The sequence below is a fragment of the Maniola jurtina genome, chromosome 8 (assembly GCF_905333055.1).
Source record: "Maniola jurtina chromosome 8, ilManJurt1.1, whole genome shotgun sequence".
Lineage (NCBI taxonomy): Eukaryota > Metazoa > Arthropoda > Insecta > Lepidoptera > Nymphalidae > Maniola > Maniola jurtina.
Genome location: NC_060036.1, coordinates 1,688,062 through 1,709,016, shown reverse-complemented (window position 1 = coordinate 1,709,016; position 20,955 = coordinate 1,688,062). Strand labels below are relative to the sequence as shown.

The 20,955-nt window shown below is 37.7% G+C and overlaps 1 protein-coding gene and 1 long non-coding RNA gene across 2 annotated transcripts in view; one reads left to right on the top strand and one right to left on the bottom strand.

Moving 5' to 3' along the window:
- The first annotated feature begins 370 nt into the window (after positions 1-370).
- On the top strand, positions 371-13,651 carry LOC123867531. The gene is made up of 2 exons (XR_006796436.1): positions 371-418; positions 13,574-13,651. It is a non-coding gene; the product is annotated as an uncharacterized LOC123867531 (long non-coding RNA).
- Positions 13,652-13,975: 324 nt separating this feature from the next.
- The window catches only part of LOC123867690, a 60,048-nt gene continuing 53,068 nt past the window's right edge, over positions 13,976-20,955 (bottom strand). The window contains exon 2 of the mRNA XM_045909871.1: positions 13,976-14,237. Within this exon, the coding sequence (XP_045765827.1) occupies positions 14,178-14,237 (60 nt within the window). The 3' untranslated portion in view covers positions 13,976-14,177. The remainder of the gene's footprint in view (positions 14,238-20,955) is intronic.

Here is a 20,955-nt window from a genome sequence, read left to right as displayed (position 1 = left end):
CTGACAGCGTACTCGTCAAAACGCTCGCTTAAGTGATGGAGCTTGTATAAAATTCATAGATGTGACGTCATAAACGTTTGACATAATGTTATTAATAATGTGAATATAATACAATATATGTATATATCAATGTATCTAGCTATCATCCCTGTTATGTAAGGGCTTATTGAATTAGCAAGTAGTCGAGCACAATGCTAATGCAAACCTTTGTTTACATAATGCGATGTACATGTACAATGTACATAATATTATTAATTATTATCTAATTATGTACACTTTGTACCGCTAATTGTCGTAAGTATTGACCGATAATTATATATTTGCGCCGAACGTGATTTCGAATTGTGATTAGCATACGATATCTTGGCTTAATATTACTTAGTAGATGATGCCCGCGACTTCGTCCGCGTGGATTTATGTTTTTTAAATATCCTGTGGGAACTCTTCTCTTTCCGGGATAAAAAGTTTGCCTATGTCAATTTCTGGAACGCCAGCTAAGTACCTCTGTACCCATATAAATCGGTTAAACGTATGGATTTTCGAGAATCCCGTGGGAACTCTTCAATTTTACGGGATAAACAGTAGCCTATGACTTACCCCGGGATGTAAGCTAAGTCTGAGCCAAACATCAAAATCGGTTATACTTTTGGGCCTTGAAGAGCTAGCAGACAGGCAGACAGACAGAGACAGACACACTTTCGCATTTATACCACAGTTTTACGATGTACGTATAACGTGTACATCGTGTTTACGCCATGTAGTATGGAAGTATGGATTAGCCTATAGGTAGGTTAGATGGTAGTAGCAGTAAAGCTGCCATTATTATAATGGTGCTTTAAGGAAATACAACGATATCTTGGCGAAGCGATGACAAGCTTCTCTATGTCTCAAGTTAGCTTCCAGGTCGGTCACAATAAATTATAAATTAATCGGCGCTAAATGGGACTCTATTACTAAGCCTCCGCTACCCATCCGTCCGTCCGTCTGTCTGTCTGCTGGCTGTATCTCGTTAACTGTAATAGGTAGAGATTTAAAATTTTCACAGAATGTGTAAACTATTTTGCTAACAATTGCCAGTATGACAACAGATAGTAAAATTTCTAAAGGAATTCGTCTGTGTTGGTGTTAGCTGGCGGGCGTGCTCTGCTTTTTTAAAGTGTTTTTTTTTTGTTAAAACTGACTGGAAAGCGCTCTAAGGGGGCGCCGTGCGTATGTCGGCGAGCGCCGGCACAGACGGGGTCCATACTTGTATAGTTTAACTAACTTGTTACAAAAAATAACTACAAACTTGACATTGGCTAATCTTTGTAAAGCCAGACGAGAGAGAAAAAAAACAATTTCAAAATGGATGCCATGAAAAGTGTTACTTATTTCTTGTACAATGGTACGGAACCCTTCGTGTGCGAGTTCAACTCGCACTTGACCGATTTTATGATGTCTAAAACTCTCTAAAACTGCATAACGCATCACTCGAAAGGATAAACGGTTTTCAAGTTCAGGAGCTGAGGTACCTTGATTTTTTTATATTAAAATTTAAATATATGCCTAGCTCTGTGTAGCGGAAGCAAGTTTTTTGTTTGATAAAAATAACGAGCAAACATGCGTCACCTGATGTGAAGTGGTTATCGCCGCCTATGAACATTTGCAGCACCAGAGGAACCGCCAATTGTTGTCGGCCTTTCAGTTCAGGAATCTGTTCCCCCCCGCCCCTTGTTTAAGTATCTATGTCAAACATAAAATAAATAAATGGATACTTTACCCGTAGCTGTATATCCTCTAAAATCTTCTATATACCTTTCGTTAATTCACATCTCGGGAACCAAGCCCCAATTATACGTATGTGTGCTAAATATAATGAGCTATCTAAAACGATACCTGGCATCGACATATTCCATGACTCGGCTATTGCCTTCAAAAAAAAACTCACCGGTCATATTTTATCCAAAAGCTAAATGACTGTATTTTTTAGTACTTAACCTTTGTTTAACATAGCTATAGTCATTTTATTTTTATTTTTTATAATGTAATTATGTTTCATATACCTACTATTTAAGTACTTGTATGTATCTATTATATCTGTAAAGTCTATTGTAATATAAAGTTTATCTGGCGCTTAACAAAAATGTTGTGGACGCTAGTTATTGATATACATATCGGTCATATAATAGTTTGTAAGTAAGTATATATAAAATGTTAAATATGTATATTCTTAGCGTTTCTTAATAAATAAAATAAATAAATACTCTAAAAATAAATAAAATAATTCTCATCCATTGCACTTTAGCTATAACACGGCTATCAGCCAGCTGAGCACAATGTTCAATGTATTATGTAACTAGTTTCCAGCAGACCGCCCCGACCTCCTTATCAGTGCGTTGCAGAGCGACACTGAACGAAATAAAGCCACCCAGTGACCCATTTAAGAAAAAAAACTAATTTATTCATCTTGTGCAATTAACGAGTAAACAATGATTACAACAAAACAAAACTTTGAATGAAAATAATAAATATAAACAACTTAGGTTAGTAATGGGTTAGTAGTAGTTTTTAATAAGAACTTAATAATAATCACTTCTTGCACCCACATGGCACAAGATGATTGCAGGTTTTAAAAATAAAACCTGAGAACTGGTATTCTGCCAGGGCCAAGACGAGCTACGCGCAGGAGTTCAATAGAATAAATTAAAAATTTTCAACACCCCCGACAAATCATTTTCAAATAAATAATTATGTATATCTAGGCAACGTCCATCTTGACAGCTTGACATTTGTCAATTGACACTTGAATATTATGAACCTAAGGGTTATGTAACCTTCTTTTCTACAAGAAAACTAGAAAATAGCTGATAACTTTTAAACGGCTGAACCAATTTTTTTGGATTATAGCTAAGAACACTCTCGATCAAGCCACCTTTCAAACAAAAAAAAGTAAATTAAAATCGGTTCATTCGTTTAGGCGCTACGATGCCACAGACAGATACACAGATACACAGATACACAGATACACAGACACACAGATACACAGATACACACGTCAAACTTATAACACCCCTCTTTTTGGGTCGGGGGTTAAAAATCAATAGTTATTGTGCATAGTGAGTACAGTGTGTAAATAGAAATCTTGATAATGGTTATAAAGATAATAAAATAAATAAAAGTATAATTAACATGTATAAGGCATAATAGGTATGATGCGAGACACCGACGAGTTATTTATTTCGAGTTATTTTTGAAAAATATCAGATTTCAAAATTATTTCTGGGCTGCTTTTGTGGGAGGCTTCAGGAAAAACCGTGCTGCCAAGTGAGTTAGCATTAGGTACCATGTAGAAACCTATAAGAGGGTACGGGTTTAATAAAACTGCCATACCCCTTCCAAGTTAGTACGCTACCATCTTGGACTAGACCATCACTTACTATCAGGTGCGATCACAGTCAAGGGCTAATTTGCACAGCTTTGTTGTATTCTTCTTTCTTTAGAACCTCTCCACCTCCAAGGGTCACAAATAGAGATCTCATAGAGAGATTAGTGCTTTCCTGTCAACTTAACTTTTTCTTTGTACTGGTACTAATTTATTGGTAGGAATAAAAAACGGCCAAGTGCGAGTCGGACTCGCACACGAAGGGTTCCGTACCATTGTGTAAGAAATAAGATATCTTTTTTTTATGGTGGCCTTTATGAATTTTTATTACCTTGTTTGTTATAGGAAGACATAATCTATCAAAATTTTTACTACCTATTGGGTTACGGAACCCTAAAACAGAAAAATACTCCAAAGATCGTTACTCGGTGTTTTGTTTACCAATCAGCTCAAAGTTTTGTAACTAGATAATAATAAGATAAATTAAGTTTGAAGAATTTCCTAGTAAATGCAACTTCTTGGAAATACCCAAGTTATCTCGTAACTTGCGAAAATTGCAAAACAAAATTGACCTTTGCCAAGTTACTCGGAAGTTTGCGAAACTCTGAGGGCTTCCTGTCTGAAGTTGTAAGTTTTGTAAGAGTTTCGAAAAAGCTATTTATTGAAACTTCAGTAAAGATGAACTTAAATCGACTTTACACAAGTTAAAGTTGAAAACTGAAACCCGACTGCGATCGTCTTAATAAACGCTGAAATATTATATTAAAATTGTTTTTAGCTATCGTTTTGCTAAAAAAAATACTTACAAAGCAAACACAGTGCATAGGTAATATTCGCAAGTCTTAATAAATTTCAAGATGGCGTTCTTAAAAAACCTGCAAGGTATGAGACAATTTTAAAAATAATGACCATTAATTTTGATAAAGCGCCAAAGGGTAACTGGCGCCCTTGGCCCAACCCTGTGGATTTTAGCATGTTAATCACGGCACCCTTAAAACATTCTCATTTACACGCTTTTGATGTTCGCCGAAACCATAGGTATATAATTGGTTTCTGTTGATCCTTTGTTGATCCTGATTACCAGTAAGCAGTGGCGTGCACGATATCGGGAAATATCATATATAATAGGATATATGAAATAGCTCAGTAGGTAGGATTTCATTGTGATCGGCTTGAAAACAGGTAACTAACAAATAGTAGTAGCTAACAAATGCCTACCCTGAATAAAAACCATGTGCACGCCACTGCTTGTAAGCTTATCACACTAATATACGTGTGTGTGCGTGTGTGTGTGTGTGTGTGTGTTTGTTCAGTGGTTCCCGCGGGATTTTCTAGTTAGTATATATCCTGCTCGCGGATCATCTAGTTAATAAAACTAGCTTAGTAGTATATCTAGAATAAGAAATAATAGAATAATAGGCGTAATACGTTTGTATGGAGAAGTGCCTATGAAGTGTGACCATAATAATAGTATGGGCTAATGTTCCGGCCACATTAACGGCCACCAACGCGTTGTTCAACGGCGTTTCCCGTTAAGCGTAGGTGTAGCCACGATCATCCCGATAATTTGATCAACTGCATTCACAGTGCCGTTTGGAGTTTGTCGTTAAGATTCAAAGGGAGAATTATCGCGAAAAAAACGATCACAGTGTCACACATACGTTCGGCAATGTGCGCCGCCGCGAGCTTTATGGGAACGCTCGCGTTTGTTAGCGGAGCTTATTATGGATTTTATTTTTCTGTATGGATATTATCTTCTCTTTTTTTGTGTTCTTTTTTCCTTCGGTAATGATTTAAATATATTCATAAATTATAAAATTTGAGACTCATTATAACAGCTGTTATAGCTCGTCATATACAGTGTAGCAGAGTCAACGTCCATCTTGAAATGAAGACATTAAACGGCATTGTAAATGGTATTAGACGTTTACTACCGTTACTGTGGCCACTCATTTCAATGTGTTGTATACCGGCGGAAATTATCTCGTCGCTTAAGGCGTTGTTGGGCATTGACGTTAACTTTAATGTAGCCGGAGCATAGTGATACAAACGTTAATTAGATGTTTCTCGTATCTGACGCAGCGAAAGACAAATTGCGTGGGAATCGGCCTCTGAGAAATGGTTATGAGAAAATAATCATCCTATCAAAGGGCAGACGACTTGTTGTACAACATCACTATTCTATACAATGGCCGCTAATACCACAGAGTATAATATAATAGCTAATACACTGGCGACTGCGCATGTCTCTCAATCTATTATACGTCTATGAAAGTGTAAATATTATGTCTTCGAATGTAGCTTGGGATGAATAAAAACCGGTCAAGTACGAGTCTGACTCGGACGTGAAGGGTTCCGTACTATCATACAAGACAAGATAAACAGTATGTACAAGCAATTTCACCCTCAATACCTGGGTGCCTGGTGCACTTCGACCGTCCGTTGTACCAGATCCCAAACCATGCAAACTGTGGAATCAACTCTATTCTGCGATCTTTCCATTAGATTACAGCAAGGGGCGGACCAACAAAGTCCTGAAAAGCCGGCAACGCTTTAGCGGTTCCTCTGGTACTGCAAATATTCATGGGCGGCGGTAATCACTTAACATCAGGTGACCCGCCAGTTCGTTTGCTCGCTATTTTTATTTTAAAAAATGTGCTTTTATTTATTTTTAATTTCCATGGGAGCGATTTTGAAATTCGTCATCTTAGTTTTTATTATTTGTTGTTATAGCAGTAATGGAGATTTTTAGAAATCACGTGGGAACCCATTGATTTTAATTTTTTTTTAAAATCTGGGATAAAAAGCTTCTCTGGCATGCAAGCTCTCTCTGTATCAAAGTTCGTCAAAATCGTTTTAACAGATGGGCCGTGAAAAGTAATAGACAGACAGACTACTTTTGTATTTATGTATTTTTAATTAGTATAGATTAATCCTCTAAACCCTAGAAACTAAATCACAGGTAACATTTACGATTTGATAAAATTATAAACCTGAACATACAATTTAATATTTCTCTCTAATAAATAATTTTCCAGTATTAAATTGCCTCGCGTTAGGCAAGTCCCGATGAAAAGCAAATACGCAATTATTTCCAATTTCCATATCTATTCGAGCCCGCCGATGATTTGCATACCTTTCCTATATTGCGTTGTGTACTATCGCAAAATCTAGTCAACCAATCGACACCTACCAAATACCTACTTACGGCCGGTTGCACATTCGTGGCTAAAGGATAATGATAACGACGCTTTGAACATGAAACAATGAACACTTTTGCCATGTAAAATGTAATAATTACTTTTTCGGTAGTTATTATTTTGGTACCTACCCAGTTTTTTTATTCATTACTAGGCGATGCCCGCGACTTCGCCCGCGTGGATTTGGGTTTTTCGAAATCCCGTGAGAACTCTTTGATTTACCGGGATAAAAAGTAGCATATGTGTTAATCCAGGATATTATCTATCTTCATTCCAAATTTCAGCCAAATCCGTCCAGTAGTTTTTGCGTGAAGAAGTAACAAACATACACATTACACACACACACACACACACACACACAAACTTTCGCCTTTATAATATTATAGTGTGATAGTCAAGCGCTTGACCACAATCACACCTGATAGAAAGTAATGTGGTATAAGATGGGACGCATTTACCTACATAGAATGTGTCAATTCACTCTTGTTTTAAAGATAACCGTATTGTAATTGGTAGGAAACACAGACGATGGTAAGAATGGAAACTCGCCCGACGTCATGTGGTTCGGTGGTAAAATGGTGACTGGTAAAATTCATTTTAAGGATTTTGTATATCGAAAGAAAAAAAGGATTATAGGTTTATAATATAGGTAATAAGATTATATTATATATCATTTTGTTGTCTGTCTGTCGTGTCTGTTAAGAAACCTATAGGGTACTTCCCATTGACCTAGAAAATGAAAGGCGGTGCATAGGTCTTAAAGCACAAGTACCTACATAAAGAGACAAATCTCGATGCAGTCTGAAATGGAAGCCGGCTAACTTGGAACGGATATGGCATTTTAATTGAACGCAGACTCCTAATCGGTTTCTACCCTGCATCGTACCAGAACGCTAAATCGATTGACAGCACATCATTGCCGGTATGGTGACTACGAGTAGGTGCGGCTGAAGCAGCAATTTAGACATTATAAATTTCCAAATTACTCCAGCCGGGAATTGAACCCGGACCGATACGTGTCGATTACCTATTTCCACAGCTGAAGGGAGGTGAGAAGAGACTGGTGCCGGCGAGGGTTGAGATGATGGTGCTGTTTACTTTAACGGCCTGATGTGCAACTGGCCTTTACGAAGGCTACGGATATTCTATTTCGTAGAGTCAAACAAATAAATAATATTATCTAAACAGTTAGGAATAATATTAGCATTCTATTAGGGAGAATAGCGCTCTTGATGGAATAATATGTTGTGGCATTTAATAAAATTGCAAGAGCTCTGACAAAATGAAATTCAACAACGCGTTATATATAATTTTATAAGCGTCACTCAGAAAGAGCTGGTATTATTTAAAAAAAATTAACGAATTATTGGAATGCCCTCCCAAAACCTACGCGAACGATAACCTACGCGAAGGATAGAGATCACAACGTGTAGAGGTTACCCGAGAGTTAAAAACTAATGTGAACCTGTGTTCTTCGTGTAGGTTTTCGGAGGGCATTCCTATAATTTGATAAAAATATTTAAATAATACCTGCTTGTCTGACTGACGCGTATTAGTATTAGTTCAGTATAAACTATGGTATATATTATAAACATGCATATAGTCATATCTGTAACATTTGCCGTACTTTCGAACGGTGTTATTTCAAGGATCGTCAAAAGTTGCGCAAGCTGTTCGGGTCGGATTGATCACGAAGTTTTGTTTTGAACTCCAAGAAGTCTTTTAACTTGTTTTAAGCTAACTAGCTGATTCGCGTGACTTCGTACGCGTCGATTTACTTGTACTATTTTAGTAATTTGTGCGAATTGATTCTAGATTTGCTTCATCGTTTCTAATCCGATTAGCTAGGGTATGGAACGTCCTTCTGACTTTAGTTTTTCCCTCCACTTTTAATATGAGTAGGTACCTTTAACTCAAAAGTGAATAGGCATCTTCTAGGCAAGCGCACTCCATCTTACGCTGCATCACCACTTGTCAGTAGGTGTGATTGCAGTCAAGCGCTAGTCTGTAAAAAAGTAGAGAGATACTACATACAGACGACAACCACTTTGATGAAACTATGGGCCTCATAATTATTAGGAAAGCTCAGAGTAACTTAGCCAGCGATGTAAAAAGTTGGTTGTTAGAGTTTTAGAAAGAGAGCCAGCGCGTGCCAGATATTAGTCATTTTTATAAAAAGCTGAAAGTTCCTCTGCTTATTGCCCTCAACACAGGAAGGAAAAATATGGAATTTAATGGAATTTAACAAGTGTAAATTAAAAATTTATAACACCCCCGACAAGTGAAGGTTACAGTAACTAGAAAAGAGCTGATAACTTTCAAACGGCTTTCAAAGACTTTCGATCCTTTTCAAACAGAAAAAGTTAATTAAAATCGGTTTACTAGCTTAGGAGCTGCGATGCCACAGACACATACACACGTCAAACTTATAACACCCCTCTTTTTGGGTCGGGGGTTAAAAAAACTCATCGCCCGAAGTGCACCAAAGTAGGTACAAAGCAATGAAGAAATGCGATCCCCAAATGCAGTGGCGAGGCAAGGCCGCTTCGCATCCGGCCTTGTTCGGCTGTTCTCCACGCTCCAACTACGGACTCTTGCAACGACCACTTACTTACATTCCTTTTACGTGAATCACGGCTTAATTAATCTAATAAATTGGGTTTTATTTCCAAACTAGCTGAACTCGCGACTTCGTCCGCGTGGACTACACCAACAACCCCCTATTTTACTCCCATAGCGGATGAATTTTCAAAAACCCTTTCTTAGCGGATGTCTACGTCATAATAGTCATGCCCAGCTCTGTCCGTCCAGTACTTTGAGCTGTGCGTTGATAGATCAGTCGTCACGTCGTTTCTCTTTATAATTTAGATATTCACTATATTTAACCCACAACTTCATCTGTAAAATTCAAAATTCAAATTCAAAATTCAAAATATTTTTATTCAATTAGACTTTTACAAGTTCTTTTGAATCGTCAAAAGCATCTACCACTGGTTCGGAATGCCTTATAAGTATTAACAGGGCTCTCTCCGTCACTCGTTTCCACTCGTTTCATACAATCGTAGTTCCAATTTCTTTTGAATATTAAGCAACCAAAGTCCATGAAATTTTGCAGACATATTCTAGAAACTAATATCTGTGTCTGTGGTGTTTTAGATTTTTCTAAAAATATGTAGTTTTAAAATTACAGGGGCTCAAAGATTTGTATGAAAATTTCAAGACTAACTTTGAAACCGAATATTTTAACAGAAATCTGGAAAACCACAGACATAGATATTAGTTTCTAGAATATGTCTGCAAAATTTCATGGACTTTGGTTGCTTAATATTCAAATGAAATTGGAACTACGATTGTATGAAACGAGTGACGGAGAGAGCCCTTCCATAGTTATTGCCCGTGTTTTTTCTCAGCACAGCGTTAACGCCGGTGAAGACGAAGCCCCCGATTTCTAACGTCACCTCGACCTGTGCTGCGATCCAATCAGGTCCAACCACTGTCCAACCAACCCATTCATCCCAACGTGCTATGATTTCATTGTTAGTTCACGGTAACAAGAATCTTTGCGCCGCGTACGTATAGGTAATAACTATGACTATGACTATCTACTCATGTGGAATATAATGCACTTAGAGAAGCTACTTATTTACCTTTTAGTCAGTTAAATAAAAATAGATTATACAACTGCGTACCTACAGCTACTTTGTTTTGTACTATTTAGAATAGAAAAGATTTTTTCCGTGCCGACAAGGCTGTATCCGAGTGTCAAATCAGGGCCCTCCCTAACTCCCTACGTCCCTAAACTCCCTATCCCTTCGCTCCTCGCACGTGGCGAGATAATTTCCCTCGCCGACATACAATTTGACGCACGCTCGCTGACACGCGACTAAGTTTGCCATCTGGAAAGTCTATAAACTAGGACAAGAAGCTCAAAAAACGTACTTATAGGTATTTGAAAGTAGAAGAAATGAAATATACTTTATGACAAGAACACCAAAAAAGAAATGCAAATGCGCAAAATAAAGGTTTTAGATTTAATTTAATTTATTTTAGTTTTTAATTTAATATAGTTTTTGTTTTAATTTAGATATAAAAGGTGTCCAGCGGGAATTTTTCTATTTCAAAATTAAAATAAAAACAAACGAATAATAAAAGAATATTAATTATAGTAAAAAAATGTAATATAGGCTTGCGGATTTTATTTTTTAAAAATAATGTCGTCCAAATGATGACCATTTCTTGCAAAACACTCTTGCAAGGGAACTTTCATATTCGCCATTACGCGGGAGCAAAGTTCTCGCGCACCATACCGTCGTTTTTGGTCAGTGTAAGCTCTTCTGATGCCGTTCCCTTGGATTTGTGGCGCTCCAGTATCGCATATTTTGTTTATTAACATACCGCCTGATGTGAAAATGAGCCGCATCGCTAAACAATATGCTTCCGAGTGTTTTGGGAGTCCGAAAACTTTCCAACATCGTTCTGGCGTATGATTCTCTCAAAATATAGTCGCTGTCATTCAGTTTTTGGGCGATTTGCATTTTGAAGATTTAAATGCTTCTTTAAAATCACATGCACAGTTGACTTTTTAATTCCTGTGGAGGCTGTGATCTTTGTTACCGATTTCCTTGGATTTGTAATGATTTCCTGACGCACCTCTGCCACACGTTCTGGCGTTGCTGTTGACGTTGACGGTCCCGGAGGAGGCCTATTTACCACTGTTCCTTCTTGACGGAATCTCTGCACCCACGACCAGATAAGTTGCGTGCTTGGACCATCGCTTAATCGCCGAATATGAAAGTGGGAACAGAATACTCAACGTGCTCGAACCAACGATTCACCACACTTCAAATACTGGTCCACCGCAAACGCGCGATGCGCACCAGACCAATGACTCATTTTTTATAACTAATCCGCAAAGACCACGCAACAAATGCTACCTCCCCCGACCCGCTAGCCCCGCTAACACAGGAGTTACAATAATTTAAAGTTGAAAAATTCCCGCTGGACACCCTATAGTTTTATTTTATAGAATTGTCAATTATTGTTATTGACAGACAACAAAGTGATCCTATAAGGGTTCCGCTTTTCCTTTTGAGGTACGGAACCCTAAAAAACAACATACGCTCCCCGGATGCTCTCCACATTCTCCAACAGGACAGATCCGGGGAAACCCGGACGGTTGGAGACTTTACACGCGACCGACCTTCGCGTGACGTTCTTATATCTCTTATTTCCTTGTACTTGTTAACTAATAACTTGTTAACATCAACATTTCATGTACTTGAAGTCACAAAAAATGTGTACAACTAAGATTAAAGTTCTACTGGGAAAACATGGGTTCTCACACACAAGCACGTATTTAAATATGTAGGTATTAGGTACTTCTTTTTTTATCCGGTTGGCTATGTATCACAACATTTTAGAAACAAGTCGTGATAAAATAATTAAAAAAAATCAAGTGCCTTGCCAAATACTTAAACGAATTAAAAAATTTCATATTTGACAATGACACCATATTAAAGCCGCATTTTTTTTTTAATTTTAGCGAGTGTCACTCGTGATGAATGATTGTTATTAGAATCCTTATCGAACAGTACTCCATATATCCAAATCTGTTAAGGCATTTAGAAGTTAAGGTGAAATAAAGAAACCACATACATACATGAACCCTGAAAATATTACACTCCTTTTTTGGGTTGTCATGTAATAAGGCAGGCAGACGGACAGACATATTATAGAGTAGATACAAATGAACTGCACAAAACTGCAAGGGCTATTTCTTTACAAGTTACATCTACCAATGGCAATGTGTATGTTTTTAACTCCCGACCCAAAAAGAGGGGTGTTATAAGTTTGACGTGTGTATCTGTGTTTTTGTGTATCTGTGTATCTGTCTGTGGCATCGTAGCTCCTAAACTAATGAACCGATTTTAATTTAGTTTTTTTTGTTTGAAAGGTGGCTTGATCGAGAGTGTTCTTAGCTATAATCCAAGAAAATCGGTTCAGCCATTTGAGAGTTATCAGCTCTTTTCTAGTTACTGTAACCTTCACTTGTCGGGGGTGTTATAAATTTTTAATTTACACTTGTTCTGTAAGAGGCTTGCGATAAATTGTTTTTCTTTTGTGCATGTTTAATAATAATTTAATAAATATGAATAATAATTAGTGCGATCCATATATAGCTACGTAATTGTTAGTTTAAATCACTCATGTGTATGCAGAAAAGCACTCAATGCCACTGTGCCAATGTCGTATTAGTAAAAAAAAATACCTAAGTCTCGAAAACTTAAACAGTTTGCGGTTACTTTAATTATTGAATGCATGAACGATGTGCGTCTCAATAATTTACACAAATTAGTGTCCAAGACCAAAACTAGACGCTGACATTTTGTAAGCACAATATTATTAACTTTGTTAACGGATTAGTTAAGTTATTGCGTATTCTGCAAAGGTCATCTGTCTAAATCTATTAATAAAAGGTAGGTAAAATTTTCTGGTGAGAAGCTACGTCCCACCCTACCGGCAAAGGCCAAAAGTTTAAGCGTTCTGGTACGATGCCGTATAGAAACCGTTAAGGGGTATGGATGTAATAAAATCGGTCAAGTGTGAGTCGGGTTCAGAATCAAAAATAAGAGAGAATGATAATATTCTGGTGCCTCCACCTTACATTACATTTAATATGCTCTCTTCTATACCGTCGAGTTTGTGCGTGAGAGCATCAGGAAATTTACCAACCTCCAACGATGAGCGAGAAACGAGCTGGCGAAGAAAGAGAAGCGAGTGTGTAGTTGGGATTTATCGCTAGGCCTGGAGCGAGTGTGCAAGGGCCAGTAATTTAATCCCTACGCAAATTGCGCGAACGTTTTGACTACCAAGAAAGCGTCGCTAAGCGAGATTTTTCTTCAAAAGTTCTTGTCGCTGTCACAAGCTAGTGAAGAAAGAGTTCTTGCCGACAACAGTCAGCGGTCAACTATTAATAAATTTTTTAGTAGCGACTTCGTCCGCGTGCATTTAGGTTTTTAAAAATCCCGTGGGAACTCTTTGATTTTCCGGGATAAAAAGTAGCCTATGTTCCTTTCCGGGTCTTTAACTACATATATCCATCCAAAAAATCACGTCGATCCGTTGCTCCGTTGAGACGTGATTGAAAGACAAACCAACAAATTAACTTTTCGCATCTATAACATGGGCAGTGAATAGTGATTGACATAGATCACAGAATCATATATCGATTCTACGTTTCTTGAGCGAAAAAGATAATTGCTTCCTCGACGGCAGTGCAACAAGTGCCTAAGACCCCTAACACACGGTCGACTAGTCGCCCGGCAACTCAGTCGATGGCGATAGTTAGAATCTGTAAGTTATATCTGTGGTTATATGGAAGTCGCCGTGTCTATGCGCGGTAATGGCTCTAAAGACGATCTCCACGAGTCTCTATTTTGTATTATGACTCATTAAATTAATACCTTCCGTATAATCAAACAAATTACACGACAACCTCTACAATAATTATAATAAAATCGTACAATAACGCCATTCGATTTCGAAACCTATCTCGACGGGTTAAGCTTTAAATCGCATTGTGTTTTATAAGCCATTTGTCTACTTACGAGTACATTTTACGATGTATTTGACATTTTCAAATGCCAACGAATCCAGTTATAGTAAATTTTGCGTACCTGAAATAAATAAATTAAATAAGCATTATTAAATGTAGATGTAAGTGGGCAATCAAGTAACAGAGGCCTACTATGAACTTTTCCAATTATGCAATTACTAGCCGATGCCCGCAACTTCGCCCGCGTGGATTTAGGTTTTTCAAAATCCCGTGACAACTCCTTGATTTTCCGGGATAAAAAGTAGCCTATGTGTTAATCCAGGGTATTATCTATCTCCATTCCAAATTTCAGCCAAATCCGTCAAGTAGTTTTTGCGTGAAGGAGTAACAAACATACATACACACACACACACACACACACACACACACACACACACACACGCACACACACACAAACACATACACAAACATACACATAAACATACACACAAACTTTCGCCTTTATAATATTAGTGTGATAGTGTGATGCAATATTCCCTTCTACTGGGTGTAAGTAAAATAAGGAATATCAATCGCCTATCTTTTGAGCAGCTAGGAACAGGGGCAGCAGTCTTTTTATTTGAAACGAATGTACCTTTTTTTCCGCGTAATTGACAATAATAAAATGTTCAATATGGGCTCGCTCACGAAGGCTACCGAACAAGATTATGTACTTTTTAATTTTTTTTAATTTACATCACGGCCATTTTGAAAATTTTATTATTTCGGAATTTCATTATGGAACAATAATGCCTAGGTAAACCGTAAATTTTTAGTTTATAGTTACTCATTATTACTAAAAAAATGTCCAAAAAGTTTCAACAGAAAGAGAAAAAAAAACCCACCGACGCGACGGATGAAAATCATGAAAAAAACATTAAAAAATTCATAACTCCTAAAATACTAAAAATCGCTGAGCATACTCGTACATTGGGGTGATTTGGATACCCCTTGATATTAGTATTTAAATTTTTCTTTTAGACATCACATCTCGGGGCACCCTGTATAAGAAAAGTCCTGGTTTCAAGAGTATTTTCCGTATTTTTCCAGCGCCCCGAATGTCCCTTAGAGCCCGCATGTCATTTTATGACTAGGTATCAGGGCGCACGTGAACCGAAAACTAAGTTTCTGACTACAAAAGATTCCATCTATTGTGCTTGTATGAATAAAATACAATTTATCTTTGGGTTCCGTAGACAGTACTAAAAGAAGGAACACTTTCAATTTCAGGAAATCTTTTTAATTTTAAAAGCAGGTTTACTCTGTTTTTTAGGGTTCCGTATCCGAACGTTACCAACGGGACCCTATTACTAAACACCGCTGTCCGTCCGTCTATCCGTCTGTCTATCAGCGGGCTGTATCTCATGTACCATAATAGTAGAGAGTTGCATTTTTCACAGAACGTGTATTTCTATTGCCGCTATAACAAAAAATAATATGAAAATTAAAAGAAATTAGAAAGCGTTATTGCTGTACGGTGGTACGGAACTCTTCGTGTGTGAATCCGACTCGCGCTTTTCCGATTGTTCGTAGTTGGTTGTTCTGACATTCTAAGGTCTCTTACAGAAATCCCGTGGAAAATCTTTGATTTTTCGGAACTAACGCGGCCTAGATCATTTTCCAGGTCTTTAACTAAATATATATAAAAAATCCCCTCAAATCAAAGCATGGATGATGTAGGTTCGGTACGGTCAAAGCATGGTAAACAAGTGAAAGATAGTCAAGCACAGTTTTACGATAGTAAATCCTAAAAAAATCTGTGCCATAATTTTACGACTTGAGAACCTAGTTTTTTTTCTCTCTCTCGTCTGGCTTTACAAAGATTAGCCAATGTCAAGTTTGTAGTTATTTGTAACAAGTTAGTTAAACTATACAAGTATGGACTCCGTCTATGCCGGCGCTCGCCGACATACGCACGGCACCCCCTTAGAGCGCTTTCCAGTCAGCTTAAACAAAAAAAAAAAAAAAAACACTCCAAAAAGGCAGAGCACGCCCGCCAGCTAACACCAACACAGACGAAGTCCGTGAACCTAGTTAAATATTGAAAATTCTATCGTAAGGCACTTAATATACAGCTCACATTTCTATGCTTTATTGCATAGTCGAGTCGGAGTGGAGTCGACGTCGAGTTCGAGTCTGTGTAATGTGCGAAGACCTTAAAAGATATCAATTCAATTACTTTACTCATAGTTCTGGGCTCAGGTGCCTCTAGCAGGTGTCCTGATTGTATAGAAATAGATAATTTATTATATGTATACTGTCAGGTTTTATTAGGTCACACAGACACACACTACAATATTAATGTAATATAATGTCAAAATTATGATATATTACGTAGGATTATTAGAGATAAATCATGTATGTACCGCAGTCTTCAACACCTTCGCACTGAAGATAAGTTATGACTAAGTTCACACTAGGACCTAGGTGGCTACTCGTACGTAGCATATTAATATTAAAGGGGGAATTAATGATTTATTTATTCAAACCATGTCGAGCACCTAACCTTTCTTTCCTTCTTTGAGTTACAAATAAATTTAAGTTAATTTCAAAACTATGAATAATGTAGGTAATCGGCGAAGGATATACAGAAATATTCAAGACATATTATGCCTACTGTGCAACTTTAGTTAACAGGGTTCTCTCCGTCACTCGTTTCATACAATCGTAGACATAGATATTAGTTTCTAGAATATGTCTACATTTCATGGACTTTGGTTGCTTAATATTCAAATGAAATTGGAACTACGATTGTATGATACGAGTGACGGAGAGAGCCCTCTTAAGTTGTACAATATCAGGCTGAATCAGGGATCCCTTTCAGGCAACTTTGAGTTAATGGTTTCATTAAAATATAAAGTAATCGGCGGATGGAGTGTAATAAATAAATAGAACGTAAATATAGTAAAATAAACTTCGCATAATAATATTAAATTCGGAAAAGTCGCTATTGTAATTTAGTTCAATGAGAATTTCTATCTTATCATGAGTGTACACTCATGTAGATGCGTAGGTCTGTGTCAAGGTTCATTGACCGGATATACGGGTGGTAATTCACCCTGGAGCGAGGTAGTGACGTGCGTGCTATTTCAGCAATGCTATCGATAAGTTTATTAGGTCAGCTTTTCAAAGTAAAGAGTACCTAATTTTATGGGTAACTTATAATATAATTAATTAGACGACTTTTGATAACCTCCCTGGCGTGGTGAGCGTGTTATAAATGAGAGGTCCGGGTTCGATTCCCGGCAAGGGCAATTTGGGATTATAATTTCTAAATTGTCTCTGATCTGGTCTGATGAGAGGCTATGGCTGTTGCCATAATACTAAATATAGTTCCATTTCGTTATGGCTTTTCTTCATTGCCACTACGCGTATCGTATAACATGATAGCCACGACACGAATTTTGCTTCGTGGATGTTTCATGTCCCGGCCACATTAACGGCTAACAACGCGATGTTCAACGGCGTTTCCCGTTAAACGTAGATGTAGCCACGATCAACGAACACTAGCATTTACAACATGGACGATCTTAATCCCAATTCAATTGGCATGAGACGTTAACCGTTCAAGTGTGGCCCCTCAGTTTAACGCGTTGATTAACGTGATAATTATGGCGTTTTTGGGCATTCATGTTAACCTTAATGTAGCCGCAACAATGACCACAATGCGTTGTAAGATATTTTTAACCGACTTCAAAAAGGAGGAGGTTCTCAATTCGTTGGAATCTTTTTTTTAATGTATTTTCGTTCAATGAGCGTCTTCAGTCTTTGAGCGTTACATATATACATTTTTCCAATCATGTGGTGGGATTAGTGATGATGCATTAGTTCTTATACATTTTTGGTGGCAGGGAAAACACGAGCCATTTCGGGCATTTCGTACCTTAGTGATGCGAATCAGAAACAAAAAATCAATTATATTATTTATCTATTTTATGTGCCCGTGGAATATTAACTATGTAGGGGACGCAGGCGCGAGATATAATATGTACTTTTCAAAATATATTATCGATATTTCACTACATCACTAAAACATGAATGCAATTGATTGGAAAACGTCCCAGTAGGTCGGTATATAATTGCGATGAGATGATGGCACGACGGGCTATTGGGTAGGAAAATGTTTTTCTAACCCATACTAATTGATGACTACTTAGGTATTTTTGACGCAAACAGGTTTATCCAACTTGATATCTTTTATCACTAATGCATTTGTCTTGTTGATGATTTGTCAATTTTTAGGGTTCCGTACCCAAAGGCTGCCATCGGGACCCTATTACTAATCCTCCGCTGTCCGCCCGTCCGTCCGTCCGTCCCTCAGCGAGCTGTATCTCGTGAACCGTAATAGGTAAAGAGTTAGGTAGAGTATACATGAGTACAGCCCACAGACAGACAGGCAGACGGACGGACAAATGGACGGTGGTAATGTAAAAACTAACGTAGTGTTAGTGTGGAGTGATTTTATCGTCATATTTCAACAAATTAACACAAAACAATATTTAACTATACATAATATAAACCTTCCTCTTAAAGACGCTATCTATTGCTTAAAACCACATTAAAATCCGTTGCGCAGTTTAAAAGCTCTAAGCGTACCTACTCCTACAGAGATAAAGACGGCGCGCGGGAAGCGTCTTTGTTTTATACTATGTAGAGAAGAAGATAAGTATAGTGCGCGACAGGTTGAGATCTCAACCGGGGAGGGAATGCCCCGCCCATACGCATGTACGCACGCGGATGACGTGCGGGTGTGCGGAGCGTCCCCCCGCCTCATACCCCGATTGCCATCTCAACTTGTTACATACTATACTTGGTAGGTACTTTTTTTTAAAATCTTTATTTTAAGAGATTATTCGCTGGGCGAATATGCCTCTCTATATGTATAGCTGCAATATAGTGCATTCTAAATCTAAATTAATCTAGATTAAAATCTACCCAGTAATCATCTTATGTACCTACTTACATATGAAAGAAGGAATAGGATTGGCATCTAGAGAAAAGACAGAAGTTATTGTTGTCTTTTCTTGTCTTGGTAGGTACTTACGGTCAATTTGACGGTAGTTTTTGCGTCAAAGCCGGGCAATTAGGTATAATAGCGTTGTTTACAATCATGGCTATATGCGATGAACATCGATAGGACAGACATAAACACCGTGTAATTGTGCTCTTAGTTAAACGGTGGCTTTATCTGCACTGACATGTCTCATCAACATCAACCCCAGCGCTGGTGCACTACTGAGCAAGAGTCAGACTTCACACACCTTTGAGAACGTTGCGTTATGGAAACTCTCAGGCATGCAGGTTTTCTCACGATGATTTCCTTCGCCGTGATACAACTGATATTTAATTGCTTAAAAACCGATTCACACCAAGCACGTACACGTGACACGTGCGTAGTGACGCGCGTGAATCCGTTGACATAACTGCACGCATTACGTCTACACGAAGGTTCACGCCACGAAAGCGGTATGCCATGTCCATCGATGGCCATGTCTCATACAGTTCCATACAATACAACGCAATGGTACGCGCTACGTCTACGCTTACGCGACGCATACGCGGCCTGTGTGGCCGGTACTGAAAACGTACATAGCAGATAGCTCCATGTCCGGGATTGAACCCCCGGCCTCTCCCGACTAGGTGGACGTCTTTAACCACTAGTCTTAAGCTCTATCACTTATAAAGAAATATCATTTCATAAATCTAGGACAATTTAATTTTCAATCCACTCTTGATTAAATCCGTTGTGAAACTGAGGTTTCAATATTTAGGATTTCGCAAATGGACACAAGTTTACAAGACATAGCAAAATACCTAAATATCTAGTTTTATCATACACGGCCCTGCCCACGCTGCAAACTGCTCAAAGTACTTAATAATTATACTGATATATAATTATTTTAATATTTTAATTATTTTAATTTTGTTAATAATTGTTAGGCACCTTCTAGGTAAACGCGTCCCATCTTAGACCACATCATCACTTTCCATCAGGTGTGGTTGTGGTCAAGCGCTTTCCTATAGTGAATAAAATAAAATAAAAAAACTACCCTTTAGCCAACATTCTAAATTCACGCGAAAACCCCCAGTCGGGATTTTTTTTAACTTTTTACATTATTTCCATAGGTAGGTACATACTTACACAGTTGACACAGTTAACAGTTAAACAACTAAATTAACCCACTCTTCCAAGTGGCGCTAGGTAATAAAACGAGTCGTAAACCATACCTACAAGTTACACGCTTATCTGAAAGAAACGCGTATTCGGAACGATAAATTTAACAGTTCTAACATACAACATATCTATTATAATAATAATTATTAGTTCGTTGACGTGGCGTTAAAGCGTTAACTGTTTTTTTTTTTGTTCCTGATAACATTTATACTTACTATTGTTAAAGGTAAACCGAATATAAACGATTATATACTTTTAATTAACTTTTCAATTATTTTACAAAGACCGCCATTCTCAAAATTAACAAATGTAGACCCCTACTAAAAAGCATTTTCAGCCAGAATCCCACCCAACCAGGCGGGGTGATTCGCTAACTCAGTAACTAACACTGAATGATAGCCACTGAGCTCATTTTTAGGGTTCCGTACCTCAAAAGGAAAAACGGAACCCTGATAGGATCACTTTGTTGTCTGTTTGTCCATCTGTCCGTCTGTCTTTTATGTCAATACTTACCGTTGACCTAGAATCATGAAAGGCAGATAGGTAGGTCTTATAGCACAAAAAAAATAGAAATTCGAAAACCGTGAATTTGTGGTAACACCACAAAAAAAAATGATTAAAATGT